Raw genomic sequence first — 22,265 nt, forward strand, 5'->3', positions numbered from 1 at the left:
TTTTTCTTGGCCTGCCACTTCGGGCCTTAACTAGTACTGTGCCTGTGGTCTTCCATTTCCTCACTATGTTCCTCACAGTGGAAACTGACAGCTGAAATCTTTGAGATAGCTTTTTGTGTCCTTCCCCTAAACCATGATGTTGAACATTCTTTGTTTTCAGGTCATTTGAGAGTTGTTTAGAGGCTCCCATGTTGTCACTTATTAGAAGAGATGCAAAGAGGAGAAACATTTGCAAATGGCCACCTTAAATACCCTTTTTCATGATTCGAGTCACGTGTAAGGAGGTCAAGGGTCAGTGAGCTTACCAAGCCAGTTTTGTGTTCCAGTAATTAGTGCTAAATGTATTCAAAACAATATCCAGTACAAATCCAATCCAGCTTTATTTATAAAGCTCTTTAACATCACCCACAGGGTACAAAGTGCTATACAATAAGACAATAAAATACATTAAAAAATAACTCAATAAATACATTAAAATACAAAATGCATTTACAGTAGTGTTCAGAATAATAGTAGTGCTATGTGACTAAAAAGATTAATCCAGGTGTTGAGTATACGTGGTCTATTAGAAAATTTTAAGGGCTGATGAGAGATTATGGAGTGTTACTGTCGCTTTAATGACAACCCACGGAGCCAGAGGGAGCGCCGTGTTCCGAGCCGCCGTTGTCAGCCTGTTTCCAGCTGAAAACTTCCAAATTTAAGCCTCTGTTGACCCAGGATGTCGTGAGAGAATAGACAAGTTTCAGAAGAGGTCGGGATCAGCAGTTTATCCGGACATTCCACTGTTAAAGGAGATTTTGTAATGAAAGACGTGCGGACGGATTCGCGCGTCGGCAGGCAGCTGCTCATGGCCCGGCGCCACAGAGAAACACTTTTGTGTTGATAACCATTCATAAAATTCAGGCGGCTTTCGATGGTTTTCAGTCGCGTGAGTATCCGAGAAACTGTTTAACAGCTGGGCATGTTCGAGTGTCCACTCGGATGTGCCTTACAGTTTCTGAAAAAATTTTGATCAAGCAAAGCGGCAGTCTCTGAGCCATTCCTAAACAATGAAAAAATAGACGGGAGGGGTGGACCACTCCTCACTCAAAGCCTGCCCACAGGTGAATGACGCAACCGACAGGCGTGAAAAAACTCTCGCATGCCCACGAGGGATCAAGCTTGTCTGATGTAATCGCACGTGATTCAAATCCATATAGTTTTTGAAAAAAATAATAAGGTCGGATACTTTTCTAATAGACCTCGTATTTCTTATTGTTACATGGAAACAAGGTACCAGTAGATTCAGTAGATTCTCACAAATCCAACAAGACCAAACATTCATGATACGCACACACTCTTAAGGCTATGAAATTGGGCTATTAGTAAAAAAAAAAAGTAGAAAAAGGGGTGTTCACAATAATAGAAGTGTGGCATTCATTCAGTGAGTTCGTCAATTTTGTGGAACAAACAGGTGTGAATCAGGTGTCCCCTATTTAAGGATGAAGCCAGCACCTGTTGAACATGCTTTTCTCTTTGAAAGCCTGAAGAAAATGGGATGTTCAAGACATTGTTCAGAAGAACAGCGTAGTTTGATTAAAATGTTGATTGGAGAGGGGAAAACGTATACACAGGTGCAAAACAATATAGGCTGTTCATCTACAATGATCTCCAATGCTTTTAAATGGACAAAAAAAAAAAAAAAAAAAAAAACAGACGCGTGGAAGAAAACGGAAAACAACCATCAAAATGGATAGAAGGATAACCAGAATGGCAAAGGCTCACCCATTTATCAGCTCCAGGATGATCAAAGACAGTCTGGAGTTATCTGTAAGTGCTGTGACAGTTAGAAGACACCTGTGTGAAGCTAATTTATTTGCAAGAATCCCCCGCAAAGTCCCTCTGTGAAATAAAAGACGTGCAGAAGAGGTTATAATTTGCCAAAGAACACATCAACTGGCCTAAAGAGAAATGGAGGAATATTTTGTGGACTGATGAGAGTAAAATTGTTCTTTTTGGGTCCAAGAGTCGCAGACAGTTTGTGAGACGACCCCCAAACTCTGAATTCAAGCCATAGTTCACAGTGAAGACAGTGAAGCATGGTGGTGCAAGCATCATGATATGGGCATGTTTCTCCTACTATGGTGTTGGGCCTATATATTGCATACCAGGTATCATGGATCAGTTTGGATATGTCATAATACTTGAAGAGGTCATGTTGCCTTATGCTGAAGAGGACATGCCCTTGAAATGGGTGTTTCAACAAGACAATGACCCCAAGCACACTAGTAACAAGCAAAATCTTGGTTCCAAACCAACAAAATTAATGCCTCGCAGATGTGAAAAATCATGAAAAACTGTGGTTATACAACTAAATACTAGTTTCGTGATTCACAGGATTGCTGAAACAGCAGTTTGAACATAATAGTTTTGAGTTTGTAGCATCAACAGCAGATGCTACTATTATTGTGAACACTCCCTTTTCTACTTTTTTTTTTTTTACTAATAGCCCAATTTCATAGCCTTAAGAGTGTGCATATCATGAATGCTTGGTCTTGTTAGATTTGTGAGAATCTACTGAATCTACTGGTACCTTGTTTCCCATGTAACAATAAGAAATATACTCAAAACCTGGATTAATCTTTTTAGTCACATAGCACTACTGTTATTCTGAGCACTACTGTAAATTGCACACAGCTCACAGGCACAGCATTTCACTTAATGTTAAAAGCCAATGAAAAGAGATGAGTTTTTAAAAGTGATTTAAAATGCACAAGTGATGAAGCCTGTCTAATATGCAGTGGCAGATCATTCCAAAGATTTGGTGCTGCCACGGCAAAAGCCTGGTCCCCTCTGAGCTTACACCTAGTTTTAGGCACCATCAGAAGCAGCTGGTACACTGAACTGAGTGACCGGACGGGAGTATAAAAGTGTAACAACTCAGAGAGATAAGATGGGGCAAGTCCATTTAGAGATTTAAAAGCAAATAAAAGAATTTTAAAATGGATCCTAAACGACATGGGCAGCCAATGAAGTGAGGCTAAAACAGGTGAAATGTGCTCATATTTACAGGGACCAGTTAAAAGCCGCTCAGCAGCATTCTGCACCAGTTGAATGCAAGCAATAGAGGACCCACTTATCCCCATATAAAGTGTAGAGCAAATGACAAGGGTGCCGAAATTTATGCACCTAGTTTGTTTAAATAATTATTGCACATTTTCTGTAAATACTATAAACTTCATTTCACTTCTCAAATATCAATGTGTTTGTCTGCTATATGATATATTTAACTCATATTTCTGATCCAGACAACCAATGATTTATAAAGGAAAATCATGGAAATCATCAGGGGTGCCCACATTATTGCATACAACTGTATACAAACAGGAAAATAAAATAATTGCAAAGTGCTGCCTGGTAATAAGTTAAATAAAATGTTCTCAAACAGCAAATATGTCAATTGATGCTGTCAGTTGATTTCCTGAAAGCTGCGCTCCTCATGCGGTGTGAATTAACACACACACGCATACACACACTGTAAATATAAGGTCTTACCTGTGTGTTTTAGTGAAGGAAAGTCCCTCTGCGGCACTTTGCTCCATCAGATCAGTTAGCGGAGCGGAGCCTTCTCCCTCTTCCTTCCCCACCGGTTCTCTGTCTTGGCGCAACAATGCGAAAAAGTCACGGCGCGTCAATAACGTTTTATTTACCACAGCCTCCATCCGATCCTGGCTGCACACGTGATGAAATCTCAACGTTAAAATTACTCAGTTCTCCGTGTGGAGCAGAGACAATGTGCGCACGCACTGGATGATGTGCATGTCAATATTTACGTGTAACACTTCAGGGGAAAAAAAAAAAAAAAATCTTTCTGTCTAACATCTTTCTGTGTAAATATGTCATGTCACAACGTGGAGACTCGCAGCTTACAGACAAGTACGTCTTATTTATGTGCAATTTCTTTTTTCTTTTTAAAATCGGTGGGTGCGGCTAATATTCAGGTGCGCTCTATAGTCCAGAAATTATAGTAAACACACGCAGCATGAACTCACCCGTGCACAGCCCTGTACTGAACCGAACTTCTCATACTGAAACAGTTTTATACAAATACATGTATTGTTACACCCTTAGTAGACTGAATGTGAGAGGGACACCGGCACGTGCAATGGGGGATTTTCAAGATCCACCTCCATCTTGAAATTGAGACTTCCGGTTAGTGAGCCTCTTGCTTGCGTGTTTGGCGTCATTAGAAACACCTGCTCAGCTGTCAGATTTACAGGGAGTGACATGGCCACTGGAGGCGAATTCCTCACCGTATCGGAAAGTAATTTTGTTGTCGTTGTTGTTAACCCACAAGGCATGAGAAGGAGCGCTGCAGTGGTGAGAATATTGATCTAAAGCCCCATTCACACAGCATTAATGAAGGACACTGAAGCCAAAACAAAACAATAAATCTGGACTTAAATGTCGTCCAGCTTCATTCCTGTATGAATCCCAACAACAGCTTCAAGTCGTCCGTATTCCGTTTTGCTTTCTGTCGTGACGGTTCCTCATCCTTTGCGTAATTCCCGTACCGTCAGTGTTCCATTTGACTGTCATCCAACTTTGTCCAACCTCCCAAGTCCGGCGTCTTGCATGAACAAAATACCAAAATTCTGTTTAGCAGGATCTTGAAAATCCCCCATTGCGCAAAGACAGTTTTGAAATGTTCAAAACATCTTTAATGCGTAAATGTTGTGCAACAAATGTGAAGTGGTAGTGAACATTGCACAATCTACTCACCAACACTATGTGCAGCTCGTCAAGTCAAGTAAAGAAGTGAACAGTGTGAGTGGTTGCATCAGCGCACCGCATCAGAGCGCTGATGCAATTATAACGTGATGTTAAATCTGTCACAAACTTTTACAGCTGCACACAAGAAGGCATGTGCGAGAAAAGCAGCAGCTGGAGCACTCCTTTGTGATTCCAGAAGCGATTAGAGGCGGTTTCAACAGCCAACTTGAAGAGAAAATAATTAATCCGCTACAAAATAATTACTTTATACATGCAGTGTCCAGCACACAATGCGTGGCAGCCAGTGGAACAAAGCATGGCATCCAGATGGGAACACAGCAGGTGGGATCGTCACGATGATGTGCGTGCAAGTGCCCGGATCAAAGTCGTGCAAGTATCAGGGTGCCTTAAATTGGCCTTAAGCCTCTTTCACACCGGGCCCACTTCGAGTTGCATCGTGCAGCGTCATGACGATGCTATGTGGATGCAACCTAGTGCTGAGACGATGTAGCTCAATGCCACAACACCATGACGGACACAAAAAATGAAGCAAATCGGATGCCAAGAATTAAACATGTTCAATGTTTCCTGCATCGAACACAGGACGCAGAAAGGAAGTGGTTTCAATGCAAGTCAGGGCAAAGAAACAGTACTCAATGTGACTGGAAGCCACACCCTCACAATACAGCGTTACCCGACGCCAATTTATGATTCCTGCTGTGTTCTATTGTTCCCGAGCTATAAATCACGTAGGATTGTTGACACAAACCTTTTATATGTGTACACAATGTAGTAAAACTACACCGCACATGTGAACAATTAAAAGAAAAAAGTGCTCAGATTGCGCTCACCTTGTCAAATTCTCTTTGATTGTGTTAATGTCCAAAAAAAAAGTCCTGCTCACAGACTGACTGCCAGAGACAGGACATGTCCACATCCAGTATAAACTCCGGACTTCTCTATGTCCACTCATGGAACGAAAAGGTGAAAGCCGGCTGCAGCTCCCGGTCACAGGAAGGAAGATAAACTATAACATAACTCAGAGCGCAGACCTGCAGCTCAGCACAAGACATAGAAACTAATAGAGAAATCACAGTGCATACAGACTTGCTGCAGCTGAATCTGTCTGCAGATCCTCCTCTGCACCCTCACCTCTCTGCTCCCCTGCTGCGTGCATCTGACGCAGACATTGCTGCATCATCATGACGCCACATGAAGCAACTCGAAGCGGACCCGGTGTGAAAGGGGCTTCAGAGTGTGAAACTTTGTCAGAATACGTGCTAAAGTTGTCACGTCGGTTAAACCGTGGTGATGTGGCGACACCCACCTCTGAATGAATCAGTGACCCAGCAGTATCACTGCTCAGCTCAGAATCCTGCAGTCTGCATGACTGAGAATTTTTTGCTCGCTTTCTTGTTTGTTTGTGTTTTCGTTCTTGTCCATCTCTTGTGACGCCTCTCACGCTGTCATTCTTCCCCCCCTTGTTGTTTGTTAGCAGCTAAATGGAAATAAAGTTAAATGATCAATTGATTGACCAGTTGACCACATGAAAGACTAGGTTTGATGATTAATTATCAGATTAATATTCTCCAGGTCTGGCATGTTGGCTCTGGAGTTTTGGTTTTAAATGGGGGGTAAGAATGGACGTCATGGTGTCTGTGGCACTAAGATGTCAGCTAGTGGTCAGTGCCGGTGTGACAGAGGTGTGGACAGGGTGTCTCAGTCCCTTCTCTGGCATATTGACGGTGTGAATCCTGAACGCTGCTCCGGCCTTTTGGCCTTCACACCATCTTTATGCTGATTCGTGTAACTACTACTCCTGTTATCCCCCAGGCCTCCATCTCATGTCTGTTTGATACTTAGGCTGTGACATCTCCTTCTGAGCAGATGGGAAATGATCTGTCAGGCTGCTGGAATTATTGTATCCAGACTATAAATTGCTTTTTTAAAGTATATTAGGAGGTGTGCAATTTATAATTTGAATTGACTTACCGTATAAGTCACATTGGTCCATAAATGCCTCTTTAAGAGAAAAAATAAGTATTTAAGTCACATTTATCACTTCATACAAGAAGCAAAATGGATTACATTTCCATATTATTCATTTATAAGGCACAGAGTGTAAAGGAGCAGAGCTAGCAAGCTAATTAATGTCACTATAAAAGCACAAAATGCAGTAAACTTCTTATTTCAGCCACTGAACAGACGATCATATGTGAAGTGAACATACAACATAATTTAAATGGAATGTAAACTCCTTTTTAGTACATCTATAAAATAAAACCCACCATTAATTTTCTTCTTCTTGTTAAGTTTTTGTTCTATGTACTTAAAATAAGTAAATTATCATTCAAGAGTGAAAAAAACATAAAACACATTACGGTATTTCTTCAGCAGAACAAAGAACTACTTTTTTCTTTATCTTATTTCGGTGGTTCTGAGGTCTCCTTCCCGAAGCAAGGCATCTTGGGACAGTTTTACACCACACCATAACTTTGGGTGAGAACCTGGGCTAATAAGGCCGCGCTGTGGTGGGGGGGCCTCCTCCCATCTGGATGGGCTCCTTTCATGGATCCTCTCAGCTACGGGCCTGTCAGGACCACTTTTTGTGGTCAGATGACAGATTATTTTGTTTTGTGTTTTGTTTCGTGACTTGGACTTTTCCTCTTCTTTGTTTAACCGTGGATGATCATCAGGCCTTTTGAGCACCACACTCTCCTGTTGTGGATTACTTTCTACATGGAATGTTTCCCAAAGTGACAGAGTGCTCCAACACAAACTTATGGTAAGTTCAGTTTTAAATCAGCTCACAGCAGTATTTGCAGTTGTATTCAAAGGTTTGGGCACCCCTGATAATTTTCATTATTTTCCTTTAGAAATCATTGGTTTTCTGTATCAGAGATTTCAGTTAAATAAATCATATAGCAGACAAACACACTGATATTTGAGAAGTGAAATGAAGTTTCTAGTATTTACAGAAAGTGTGCAATGATTATTTAAACAAAATTGGGCAGGTGCATAAATTTGGGCACCCTTGTCATTTCATTGATTTGAATGCATTTAGCACAAATTACTGGAACACAAAATTGGTTTGGTAAGCTCATTGACCTTGACCTCCTTACACAGGTGAATCCAGTCATGTGAAAGGGTATTTAAGGTGGCCATTTGCAAATGTTTCCCCTCTTTACATCTCTTCTAATGAGTGGCAACATGGGAGAGTCTAAACCACTCTCAAATGACCTGAAAAGAAAGACTGTTCAACATCATGGTTTAGGGGAAGGATACAAAAAGCGAGTAATGCAGAGGAAGCCTTTTCTGTGTACACACCACAAACAGTCGCTTGAGGTGCTAAAGCACATTTGGACAAACCAGCTTCATTTTGGAATAAGGTGCTGTGGACTGATGAAACTAAAATTGAGTTATTTGGACATAAGAGGCAGTGTGCATGGCTGAAAAGGAATACAGCATTCCAAGAAAAATGCTTGCTACCTACAGTAAAATTTGGAGGTGGTTCCATCATGCTGTGGGGCTGTGTGGCCAGTGCAGGTCCTGGGAATCTTGTTAAAGTTGAGGGTCACATGGATTCCGGTCAATATCAGCAGATTCTTGCAAACAATGTTCATGAATCAGTGACAAAGTTGAAGTTGCGCCGGGGCTGGATCTTTCAACAAGATAACAACCCTAAACACTGCTCAAAATCTACAAAGCCATTCATGCAGAGGAACAAGTACAATGTTCTGGAATGGCCATCTCAGTCCCCAGACCTGAATATTACTGAAAATCTGTGGTGTGATTTTAAGCGGGCTGTCCATGCTCAGAAACCAACAAACCTGAGATGTTTTGTAAAAGAAGAATGGTCCAAAATACCTTCAACCAGAATCCAGACTCTCATTGGAAGCTTCTGCAAAAGGAGGATCTGCTAAATATTGATGTATTTTTTCTGTTGGGGTGCCCAAATTTATGCACCTGCCTAATTTTGTTCAAAGAATTATTGCACACTTTCTGTAAATCCTATAAACTTTATTTCACTTCTCAAATGTCAATGTTTGTCTGCTATATGATATATTTAAGTGAAATTGCTGATCCAAACAACCAATGATTTATAAAGGAAAATCCTGGAAATCATCAGGGGAGCCCAAACATTTAAATACAACTGCATCTGTTTAATGTTCATGTTGCTGTGGAAATGAACATCTTTTCCTTTGTGCCATAACAACAAACACATAAACACGCACAGACACACAGATATGAACATCTGCTCGCTGTTACAGTGCACTACGTGCGCACACACAGACATGAAGGTCTGTTCCTGTGTGTTTTCACAGTGCAGTTCTTTGTGTCATTAGACACTCTTTGCCATTCCTTAATTGTGTTTTATCTGGAGCCAACATTAGGAAAAGCTCAAAATAGTGATGCCGTGATGATCGCTTATTTAAGGAACACTTTGTGCTGAAAGTAATTAGGTCCTGTTGGGAAGTTTCCACCTCTCTCATTTTTCAATTGCAAAGGCAGTTTAATGGTGTGTTTCTCATTTCAAGTGTAAAGAAAAGTTGTGGTCATGAATCGCGTTTTTTTCCATATAAGTCACAATGGACCATAAATCGCAGGACCTTTCAGACTAGTAAAAAGTTATACTCTGGAAAATACGGTATACAGTAGTGTTCAGAATAATAGTAGTGCTATGTGACTAAAAAGATTAATCCAGGTTTTGAGTATATTTCTTATTGTTACATGGGAAACAAGGTACCAGTAGATTCAGTAGATTCTCACAAATTCATTGAGACCAAGCATTCATGATATGCACACTCTTAAGGCTATGAAATTGGGCTGTTAGTAAAAAAAAGTAGAAAAGGGGGTGTTCACAGTAATAGTAGCATCTGCTGTTGACGCTACAAACTCAAAACTATTATGTTCAAACTGCTTTTTTAGCAATCCTGTGAATCACTAACTAGTATTTAGTTGTATAACCACAGTTTTTCATGATTTTTCACATCTGCGAGGCATTAATTTTGTTGGTTTGGAACCAAGATTTTGCTTGTGTACTAGTGTGCTTGGGGTCATTGTCTTGTTGAAACACCCATTTCAAGGGCATGTCATCTTCAGCATAAGGCAACATGACCTCTTCAAGTATTTTGACATATCCAAACTGATCCATGATACCTGGTATGCGATATATAGGCCCAACACCATAGTAGGAGAAACATGCCCATATCATGATGCTTGCACCACCATGCTTCACTGTCTTCACTGTGAACTGTGGATTGAATTCAGAGTTTGGGGGTCGTCTCACAAACTGTCTGTGGCCCTTGGACCCAAAAAGAACAATTTTACTCTCATCAGTCCACAAAATATTCCTCCATTTCTCTTTAGGCCAGTTGATGTGTTCTTTGGCAAATTGTAACCTCTTCTGCACGTCTTTTATTTAACAGTGGGACTTTGCGGAGGATTCTTGCAAATAAATTAGCTTCACACAGGCATCTTCTAACTGTCACAGCATTTACAGGTACCTCCAGACTGTCTTTGATCATTCTGGAGCTCATCAATGGGTGAGCCTTTGCCATTCTGGTTATTCTTCTATCCATTTTGATGGTTGTTTTCCATTTTCTTCCACGCATCTCTGGTTTTTTTTTTTTGCCCATTTTAAAGCATTGGAAATCATTGTAGATGAACAGCCTATGTTTTGCACCTGCATATAAGTTTTCTCCTCTCCAATCAACTTTTTAATCAAACTACGCTGTTCTTCTGAACAATGTCTTGAACATCCCATTTTCCTCAGGCTTTCAAAGAGAAAAGCACGTTCAACAGGTGCTGGCTTCATCCTTACATAGGGGACACCTGATTCACACCTGTTTGTTCCACAAAATTGACAAACTCACTGACCGAATGCCACACTACTATTATTGTGAACACCCCCTTTTCTACTTTTTTTTACTGATAGCCCAATTTCATAGCCTTAAGAGTGTGCATATCATGAATGCTTGGTCTTGTTGGATTTGTGAGAATCTGCTGGTACCTTGTTTTCCCATGTAACAATACGAAATATACTCATATTGTCTCACTCCAGAGCAGAAGGTGGCAGTAGAGCACCATTAAGCTGGATCCAACTGCTTTAAAATAAGAACAAGGAGATCTGAATGAGGAGGATGGGCTGAACGGACTGAAATTAATAAGCCATGCTCTGAAACAGAAAGACCACACTCTTGATTAAAGACTATAGGGTTATAGGGACTATAACCTTTATACTAATTAGAGCTCCACTTGTTTGCTTTTTGTGGAATAGTAACAACAGCAATGGAGAGAACTGGTAAACTAAGGTAAAGGTAACAGTAAAGTTTTAAAAATGAAAAGGAGTTTTCATTACATTTAATGAGGTAACCATGTACACGTTTAGCTCTCAACATATGTTTTTTGTCTGTTTAGTGTTGGCCAAGTGGTGAGAGTGCACACTCCCTATACTGCTAATGTAACGCTGCCGTGCCTACATGGGGGCACAGCCGCCATAACCAAGGAGGGCAAAAAGGACACAAAGTACCGAGATGTGCAATACAGCATGAAGTCAACAATAACATTAATTAGCATGTTAGCTTATGTCTGTTAACACAGTGTTGGGGTTTTTCCTCTTCATGAGGCATTTTTGGGAAATACGATGAATATTCTGGTGCAACATATAGTCCGGAAATACGGGATAAGGAAATGTGCTTTTGATTGTTGTGCCCATTTTCACTTCTGTGTAGGGTTGCCAACTCTCTGAAAAATAAATAAGGGACACCTCAACGCCAGGGCCGACCGACCATTGCCTTCACCCTTCCCAGCGTCTGTGTGAAATGATTTTTAACCATTTGACTGTTGACTTGACCCTGAATTTAAGTAGATGCATACATGCATTTGTTCTGATATGAACATGCGGAAAACAAATTATTATTTAGCAATTTATTTTTAGTGCAAAATAAATTTTCACACAATTTCAATATGAGCATTCTGTCCTGCTTCAAAGCATAGAATTAAAAAAAATTATTTAAAAATAAATCTCTCTGTAGTGCTATTGCTTAACTTAAAATTGTATAAATTAACAAAAAACAATTGAAAATTTGCATCATCCAAAACAATGTAACAGTGCAAAACAATGTAACAGTGCACATTTACACATTTAGTGTAATAAAAAGTGCAAAAAATAAAGTCTGAAAAGTAAACAATACTTATAGTTGTTGTCGCGCACCTTTTCCACCCAGCCATTTTCCTTTTCTCATTCTCCCCTGTATTTTTGCATTATTTTTTGTTTTTTTTAGGAGGAGTAGTAACGACGTTACCATTGCTGTCCGTAGGCATATCTGCAGTGCCAGTGTCGGTGTCTGTATCGATATCAGCCATGCTGCTATGTTATTGTCGTCCAGCGACCGTCGTCGGCTCATGACGTCGGTATCTTCTTGCGAGCAGATGTCCCTCGACCAATGAGATAAGAGTGATTCTGTATTGTCAACTCGTGTCTGTCAGCTCATTGGTGAAAAGCAGGACAGAGGCTGGGATCAAATTTACCGTAAGTTTCCATATAACGCGCCAGTCAATTCCATTGACATTTTACAGACTTTTTGATTCTCACAGAAATACGGGACAAACTGTGTCCCGTTTCAGGTCAATACGGAACGCACACTTTTATTTCCAAATAAGGGACGATTCCATTTTTCAAGGGACGGTTGGCAGCCCTACTTCTGTGCCAACATAAGCAGCAGCCCGTGCGTTTGGTCTAGCTGACGTTGCGACTGGTTGCTGTTAAAACTTTCTGGCTTTTCCATAATCACTCTGTAGTTACTTTGATGCTCAGCATTCTAAAGCTGTGAACACGGTTGGATGTCACACTGAAGCTGCAGATTACTTCAGGTGTAAATGTGTAGCTGTGTTTGTGCGTGTAGCGTTTGTGCATGTACCGTTTGTGTGTGTAGTTTTGTGCATATTGCGTTTGTGCGTGTAGTGTTTGTGTGTGTAGCATTTGTGCGTGTTGCGTTTGTGAAGTCCTGGTTTCCTCTTGAAGGGATTCACTGGCACTGCAGTCCGCTGTTGTCAGTGTCGGTCTTCGATTTAGTCAAACCTCCTTTTCTCATTAATCCTGAGTTGGTGTCAAAATGCAAACAGGTTTCTAAATGTGGTCCAAGCAGACCGGACTGGAACTCTGCAGGTAATCCCTTAAAGAGGCTGTGCTGAAGTAGTCTAGACCCAGTCAGGGATTTGTGGCTCATCATGTTTGTGTTCTGCAATCCACCTCTCCAACAGGACCCGATAAAGTCAAGGTAAGACCCGACTGAACATCACGTGCTTCTGAAATCTGTAGTAAAAACCTTTAACTTCTTCTCAGCTACAAAGTTTTCTTAATTTAAAGCCAAAAGACCCAAGAGACCAACATCCAAAAAGACACTGGAAGCAAGATCTTTTTTTTTTTTCCATGAAATCACCCAAAATGTAATGAACCACTCCAGATTCTTAAAAAAAGAATGGTGTGATCACGCACACACGTGAGGTGTGTGTGTGTGTGTTGTGGGTGATGTGTGTGTGTTGTGGGTGACGCCACGTGTATGTCTGTCTTGTGGGTGACTTGCGTGTGTGTATCTTGTGGGTGACTTGCGTGTGTGTATCTTGTGGGTGTGTTGTGGGTGCCGTGCGTGTGTTGTGGGTGACATGTGTTTGTCTTGTGAGTGACGTTTGCATGTGCTGTGGGTAATGTGTGTGTCTCACGTGCGTGCGTGTGTGCTGTGGGTGACGTGCGTGTGCTGTGGGTGAAGTGTGTGTGTCTTGTGGGTGACGTGTATGTTGTGTGTGTTGTGGGTGAAGTGCGTGCGCGTGTGTTGTGGGTGAAGTGCGTGTGTCTTGTGGGTGACGTGTGTGTGTGTGTGAGGCGCATGTGTGTTGTGGGTGATGTGTGTGTGTGTTGTGGGGGACGTGGGTGATGTGTGTGTGTGTGTTGTGGGGGACGTGGGTGATGTGTGTCATGGGCGGCACTACGGGGCGCTGGAGCTCCCCCTGGATTTGTCATAGCACCCACAAGAAAATAATTCCTCATTTATTATTTTAATTTAATTTCATCCTATGTTTTAAGACCTTGTCTACACTGAAACTGAACTTCTGCTGTACAATCTTTTTCTTTGTCATTTGCAGAAAGTGTTCCATTCAACAAATATCTCCGTTCTCACAGATCCAGTGAAACCATTTAAAAATGTTGTAGTACACATACCAGGCCTGTATGTAGCGTTGTGACGTTTGACATGGAGCTAATCAATTTTGCAACGAAAGCTAAAACTTTAAAAGACGACTCAGATTAAATAAAGTCTTTAAATCTGACCTCTTGCTAGAATTCATCATCACAGATGAAACTGTTGCCCACATAACACCCTTGTTTTGGAAGATGACGTCTGGAAATGTATTAATTCGTTATATGGAAGTTACGTTAAGGGTTTTTTTTTTTTAAGACTTTTTTTTAAAAGCCCTTCAGCGTCTTTCTGCTCTGCTCTGGGTGAGTTTCTCAGACTGAGCTGGAGGACACCAGCACTTTGTTCCACCATCAACAAGAAGAAAAAAAAATTATGCTCAGTTACACTGTTAACATGTTTCAGAGGCAGGGCGATGACATCATCCTTTCAGTTTTCACAGTAATACACTTCTGGCATTTTCAGATTTATGTGATTAGATAAATACTTCACTCATAAAAGAAAATAAACATACATCAACAGAACTGATTGGTTTCCACAAAATGAGTGTAATGTGACGTTCGATGACATCACGTTCAACAATGTCACCATAATAATAATTAGTTATAAGATTTATTTATAATGTACTTTTCATTAATAAAAATATGTGCTACAGGAAAAAAAATAAAACCAAGGATACATAAGAGAATAAAAACAGAAAATCTTAAGATAAATCCAAAATAAAATAATAAAATAGAATAAAAAACTAAGATGCAAAAGATTCAAATTACTGAGACCTGTTTGAGATGTTTTTTAAAGCTTCCACAGTCTGTGGAGCCCTCAGATGGTCAGGGAGGGAGTTCCAAATATGAGGGGTAGCTGAACAGAAAGCTCTGTCTCCCATGGTGTGAAGCTTGGTGCGAGGGAGACGGAGAAGATGAGTGTTGTATGAACAGAGGGAACAGGAGGATGTGTGGGGAGTGAGGATGTCTTTGAGGTATGTGGGGCTTTGCCATGCATGCATTGGTGGGTGATGAGAGCAATCATAAAATGGATTCTGTAGGTGATGGGGAGCCAGTGAAGGTTATGGAGTATAGGTGTGATGTGCTCCTGTTTACATACGCTCATCAGAGTTCTAGCTGCACTGTTTTCAATGTATTGGAGCTTTTGAAAGAGCAGGGAGTTGCAGTAGTCAAGCCTAGAGGAGACAAATGCATGTAAGAGTTTTTCAATGATGAATGAATCAATGATGATGTCGTACTGCAGTGAGTGTAGTTTCAAGTTGCTGAAATGGTTCGTTTTTTGCTGCCCAAATATCCATGAGTGGAATTGGAAAGAAGTGAGGTCTGTGTCACCTAAAGAACTACCTGAGGAACAGCAGAAGGCACAGACAAACCAGTGATTCCATGTCACTCCTGGCAATTAACCCTCAGAGAACACGGACCCCGGACAGCAACCAAATCATTGATGCTTTTTGCTCTTAACCACAACAACAGGGGCATTGTGCTGTTATGAAGACATCAATGGTTGGTGATTTTTTTCCTCTGCCTGCTGTTGCCATTTTTTCCCTGAGGCTGTAGACTACGTGTGTAGGTCTGTGGATATTTGTATTGAACAGTAGTCTAGGTTTGTGTGTGATTCTGGTCATTCTGTATGTCATTAGTCACGCCCTTGATTGTGGCAGAGGTGTAGCAGAGAGCCGTCGTGACACGTGAGCCTATAGCACCCTCATAAAAATGCCAAGCCCCTCCCCCACCCCCATAGCACCTGCAGAAAAAAAATCTCGAGCCACCACTGGTGTGTGTGAGAGATTGTTTTGATTATAGTGGATTCGCTACTGGAGCGAGACAAAACCACCTCCATTTTGGTCTCACAGGACGGCTTTGAGATGGTGTTCAGACAGCTGTTGGTGGTTTTTCCATCGAGTGATTATCTGAGAGATTGTGGATGTGCCTGGACATGCCAGAACATGTCCCGTGAGGCTTCATCACGGCGTTGCTGTGCGCCATGCGGCACCGCCGCGACGCGCGAAGCCTCCGCTCCTCTTTCCATGACAAAACCGCCTGTAACAGTGGAATGTGCCGTTCATTTCCAAACTGGACGCTGTGTTTTATCCGGGATGTCGTCTGACTAGCACAGGAATTGTGAAAAGACGTGGACATCAGCACTTTTTCGGCACATTGAGACAGACATGCGGAGGAATTCCGGGCGTCGCGGCGGTGCCGCATGGCGCACAGCAACGCCATGATGAAGCCTCACGGGACAAATTTTTCTAATGATTTCCAGCTGCCAGTCTCTAACAGTTTCTGAAAAAATTCTGAAAAAGCCCAAATCATTCCGCCATTTCCTGACAATGAAAATCCGACGAGGGGGCTGGACCACTCCTCACTCAAAGCCTGCTCACAGGCGAATGACGCAACCGACAGGCGTGGAAAAACTTATGTATGCGCACGAGGGTTCAAATCCAGGTGATAATCGGTGAGTCGCTACTGAAGCTCCAAAATGACGTAGGCGCAGCAGCACGTCAGACTCAAGAGGTGCTGCTGTGGCGCTCTGATCGCTCTCCCATCTTTTATGATGAAATAATGCTGAATTTATGTGGAAGTGATTTTTGTACAAATGCTTCAGATATCTGTTGCTGAGACAGATGATGACTGGAGTCAGTTTGAAGCAGAAACGAGGTGATAATCGTGAATCACTGCTGATGCTGAGAAATGATGCTGCTGTGGTCCGAAATGAAGCATGTGCAGTGTGGGCAGGGTGGGCCGATTTTTAGGGGGACTGTTCAGTCACTGGCACTGGCTCCCAGAGGAATTCCCCGACCAGTTATCCTGCACTTTCATCGCTTACACCTGAAAGATCTGGTGATTTGCGAGGCACAGAAGAGGGGTGACCTGACCTACAATGGACATAAGATTCAGTTCTATGAAGATTACAGCCCCAAAGTGGTGAAACTGCATGTGGAGTTAAAGTGCACCATGACGGAACTCTACAATCGAGGACTCAGGCCTGCGCTGCTTTATCCACCTAAACTGCATATTGTTCTCCCGACAGGGGAGAGGAAGTGGCTCCAGTCTGGGTCAGATGTCAACACGTTTGTGCAGGACCTGTGAAATGACTAGAAATGGGTCAGACTGAGCTTAGACATTTTGTGGTGTGTGCTCAGTGCTAATACCTTTTTTTTTTTTTTATCATTCCTTGCCTTTTTTCTTCCCTTGTAATATTGTTCAGTGTTAATATTGTTGATGAAGCACAACTGCCTCTGCAGAAAATGTTCCTGTAATCATTGAAATGAAGAAGGGGAGAAGAAGGAGGGAGAGGGGCCAGCCTAAGGCACACCTGTGCAATAATCATGCTGTCTAACAGTGATGCCGGTAACGTGTTACTCTAATCTAACCACTTTTTTTAGTAATGAGTAATCTAATGCGTTAATCTTTCCAAATCAGTAATCAAATAAAAGTTACTTCTCCAAGTCACTGTGCGTTACTATTATTTTTGCATTGTGGGTCGATAGCAGCATTAAACTTGGTCCGTGGGCAGGAGGTCGGGGTTCGACTGAACTGCCCACTTTAAGCGAGCTGTGAGCTTTTCATCCGCGGTTTTCTGCAGCAGCTACGACTCGTCCAGACCTCTTAAAGCGCGGTGACAACAGCACACCTGCACTGAGCTTTACAAAGACATTTTTATGCTTTTTTCTCCTTTATTTAGAATTCTGATCTGAGCCGCTCCATATCTGCTGGTTAAAAACAGCCGATGCTCCGCGACGAGTCAACAACTAACACTATTTTCCACTCAAATGCACCTAAACTCTCTGAGGACCACATGATGTGAAAACACAATAAAACTTTCATACCTGTAAATCTGGTCATGTTTTCTGCATAAATAAAGGTTATCCATTCTTTGTGCACAAACACCAAAGCAGGGGCGAATCCAGATGGAATGGGGGCGTGGGGCAAGGATGTGCCACCCCACAACACCCCTAGATTAAAGGTCCAGTTTTGAAGCCTTTTTTTACTACAACTACTAATACTACTTATATACTTATAATACTACTACTTATAATAATAATAATAATTTCGACAAGTAAAATGTTTAGAGAGAATTTAAATGTTAGAAAGAATTTAATAGTTACATTTATAAACAATGTAGGTTAGAAATTGCAAGTTTTACTGTGACCTCTTATTTAACTGTGACCTCATATTTAACTGTTCAACAGTTAAATATGAGGTCAAGAAAGTGGTCTTTATTTTACTTTTTATAAAACAAGTATTTATTTTCATTGAAGTCAAGAAAGGGTGACTATAAAGCGAGTTTTGGCAAAACAGGTATTGTCATGTTGAGGTGGCAGAGGGTTGTTGGCACCTGGGGAAAGTAACTAAAAAAGTAACTAGTAATTTAACTTAGTTACTTTTACAATTGAGTAATCAGTAAAGTAACTAAGTTACTTTTTCAAGGAGTAATCAGTAATTAGATTACTTTTTCAAAGTAACTGTGGCAACACTGCTGTCTAATGTCTCACAGGTGTGACATGTTGATCTGCCACACCTGTGATTTGGGATGGATTATCTCAGCAAAGATAACACAGATTTAGACAGATTTGTGAGCAATATTTGAGAGAAATTAGTCTTTTGTGTATATAGAAAATGTTTTAGATAGAGTTCAGCTCATGAAAAATGGGAACAAAAGCAAAAGTGTTGCATTTATATTTTTGTTCAGTGTACATAGAAGTGGGCTGTGTGTGTGTGTGTGTGTGTGTGTTCAGTCATTGAGAAACTGTGGAGAGCTGACATTAGCCATTTGTTACACTTATGTGTTTTGGGTCAAGGATGAACACTGCGAAAACAGAAAGCTGATAGGACAAATATTTGCGGAGAAACTGCGGATATTAGCTAACAACAGTAAACAATGGACGCTGTGCTTAGTTCATGTTAATTTAACAGTGTTGTTAGTGTTATTGATTTATTGTGTTTTTGTAGTTCAATTGGTTTAGTCAGTTTAGTTAAGTGTCATATTGTCGTTACCATGAGTGACAAGCGCAGTGAGTTTGATTTCTTCTGCCACCATAAAAAGGAAAGCACCTGCTTGCAGCAGAATGCAGAAAATACAAAAAACTCTGTTCTGTATTTGTTCTGCACAGCTGGCTGCAATATATTTGAAATGAAGTGGCCTCTGTGTTTGTGTATGCATGCGTGTGTATAACTTTAATTATGGACAAACTGTGGACAGCTGACATTTGCCGTTTGGTATGCTTACAGTTGTGCGCAAATGTTTACATACCCTGGCAGATTTTTTGGAGAATATGAATGATAACACAAAAACTTTTTTTTCACTCATGGTTACTGGTTGGGTGAAGCCATTTATTGTCAAAAAATAGCCGAAATTCAAGAGTATAGCTAAGCAAGCACGCGCTAACCAATAATGAATAAGCTAACCATTCCTAAGGCTCACACAGGATTCACACAGACGGAAATAAATGAATTAAAATTCACAGCAGTTACACTGAAACAGTAGCAGAAGTAATAGACTTGAGGAACAGTTAAAAAAAAACCCTCCTACGAGTAAACAACTCCTAAGATTAACACAAGAATAAAGTACTAAGGTAAAAATGACAACAATTACACTAAAAAAACTAAGTATTAAAGAAATGGGGGGGTGGCTTGAACTAGCTAACGCAAGCTAACCGCTAGTGAAAATGCTAACCACTCCTAAGATTTACACAGGAGTAAAATAATGACCTAAAATTCACAGCAGTTACACTGAAAAACTAACAGAAGTATTAAACAGGTAAAAAAGAAACAGCTATAAAAGTAACGGCGGGGGGGAGTTGACCTAGCTAGTGAAAGCTAACCGCTAGCGAATGCTAACTGCTAGCGATTTACAACAGGACTGTAGTTAAATAAGATTCAGAGTTGATACACTTAACAACCAGAAGAGTGCTAAACAGAAATAAAAGAAATGTATACAACCATGTAAAGTTTAGAAGAGCGTCACAACAGCAAATAATCCACTGGAAGTCTTCTCCTGTCTTAAAGCCTCCTTGTTATGCCTGAGAGTTTTCACCTCGTCCTTCCTGTCGTGTTTGGGTGAAATCTGACTGATTTATATCTTAAAACACTGATAAATGTTGTGTTTTACATCTGACTGCCTCAAGGCTTCATGATAGCCTCCACACTGTGCACTTGAACATAATATGCATATGTCGTGGATATGAACGATTGAAGCTCTTCAGCATCTCACCATTTTTTTCAGTATGCTTCTGGAGAGCATTAGACTTAGACAACTTTATTCATCCCACCAGGGGCAATTAATTTCAGCAGCCTGCATACCGGCACATCACAAAAAAAAAAAAAAAAAATACATACTACATCCACATACCCATACATCTACGCCTTACAAGGAATTTAAAAGACGGATAGCAGAAGGAATAAAAGATTTTAACAACCGATTCGTCCTGCAGACAGGTGAAACATAACGACGGCCCGAAGGCAACAAAGAAAATTCACCTGCCAGTACATGTCCGGGAGAAGACAAAATACAGTTTGCCTTCCTCACCATTTGCTGTTCACAAAAACTAGCTAGGTCTCTGGTTTCCACTCCAATGATCTTTGAACATGTCTTTGTGATACTATGCAAGCTACTTTTATCTTTCAGTGTCAGGCTAGGAAACCAGCAGATGAAAGAAAAACATAAAAGACTTTCAATAAAAGACTGATAAAAACGACCCATAATAACAGAACTGACAGAGAAGGACTTCAATTTGCGAAGGAGGTACACTCTCTGTTGCCCTCGCTTCACAATGTCTGCCGTATTTACGTCGAATCTCAACTACTCATCAAAAAAAGTGCCCAGATATTTATATGCAGGAACTTTTTCTACAGCTTTCCCATGAATAATGCTGTCTATAGCAAACCCTTTGTTACGTCTAAAATCAATTATAAGCTCCTTCGTTTTAGATACATTTAGCTCCAAGTGATTTGTATCGCACCATGAAACAAAATCAGCAAGGGCCTCCCCATGTCCTGACTCCTCTCCCTGAAGAAGGGACAGCAAAGCAGTATCATCAGAGAACTTAACTAAATAGCTGCGTTGCCTGACACTTCTGCATTCATCTGTATATAAGATGAAAAGCAAGGGGGAAAGAACACAGCCCTGTGGTGAGCCTGTGGACAAAACTAAGGAGTCTGAAACGCGTCCATTTACCAAAACTCTCTGTCTCCTATTCGTTAAAAAGTCCGCCAACCATTCAACCATCTGGTGAGGCAATTTAAAATCACACCTTAACCTCTTAATTAAAAGGCTAGGCTGCATCAAGTTAAAAGCTGAAGAGAAATCAGCAAATAAAAGCCGAGCATGAGCTCGAGGCTTTTCCAAATGTCTGTAAAGACAGTTGAGAATAAAAAGCTTAGCATCTTCTACTCCTTTACCCGCCTGATATGCAAATTGAAGTGGATAAATATTCCCTTTCATATTTGACATTATCATATTCTTCATAATTTTCTCAAAGACCTTCATACACAGTGATGTAAGTGCCACAGGTCTAAAGTCATTAAACTGTTTAGGAAATGACTTTTTCGGGACAGGAATTATAAGTGATGATTTCCATAAATCTGGCACTCGGCCGCAACTAAGTGACCTCTGAAAGATATAGAGGAGGACACTACTGAGTTGCTCACCACAATACCTCAGTGTACGTCCACAAATTCCATCTGGACCACAAGACTTCCTTACATTAACCTTCTTCAGAAGTCTTTTCACACTATCCTCGCTAATGATTATACCATCGTCAGTAGCAGAGGAAGTGCTCTCAAGGGGGAGTTTATCTGCAACTTCATAGTTCTCAAACCTAGAATAGAAACAGTTAAATGCATTCGGCAGATCCTCATCGTAGCTCCCCTCTACTTTAATTGGCGCTCTATTATTATCCTGTTGGACATTAGTAACTGAAGCCATAGATTTAATGCCTATCCAGGCTGCCCGCAGATCACCACTACTGTACATATGTTCTACCTTGTCTTTGTAAGCTCTTTTAGCTTTACGGATTTCGTTCCTAACCTCCTTGTTAATTTCTTTCTTTTCCACATTATCTCCTATATAAAAAATTTTTTTCTTCTTATTTAAAACACTCTTTAAATTTTTGGTGACCCACGGTTTATTATTGGCATAGCTAATAATATTCTTCTGAGGAATGTTGATAGGATATATAAGAGGAAACAGTCTGTGTCAGTTCATTCAGATCAGAGCATGTATCATAGAAAACCTCCCACGCAGTCCATTCGAAGCAAGCCTTCAGTTTGTCGATGCAGTCTTCGGACCAACACCTCACAGTCTTTATAGTCCGCT

At 40.9% G+C, this 22,265-nt stretch overlaps 1 protein-coding gene across 5 annotated transcripts in view; it reads left to right on the plus strand.

Annotated features, from left to right (window-relative positions):
• eps15l1a (epidermal growth factor receptor pathway substrate 15-like 1a) overlaps positions 1-22,265 on the plus strand; it is a 260,935-nt gene that overhangs the window by 233,518 nt on the left and 5,152 nt on the right. For 2 of the 5 annotated variants that reach the window (XM_034180181.1, XM_034180183.1), the window contains exon 24: positions 13,018-13,034. The exons of 2 other annotated variants lie outside the window; for them this stretch is intronic. In XM_034180181.1, the coding sequence (XP_034036072.1) occupies positions 13,018-13,034 (17 nt within the window). Of the gene's footprint in view, positions 1-12,879; positions 12,988-13,017; positions 13,035-22,265 lie in introns of those variants that run through there. One more of the 5 variants, XM_034180182.1, reaches the window with a different exon arrangement.

Source organism: Thalassophryne amazonica, chromosome 10, assembly GCF_902500255.1.
Source record: "Thalassophryne amazonica chromosome 10, fThaAma1.1, whole genome shotgun sequence".
Lineage (NCBI taxonomy): Eukaryota > Metazoa > Chordata > Actinopteri > Batrachoidiformes > Batrachoididae > Thalassophryne > Thalassophryne amazonica.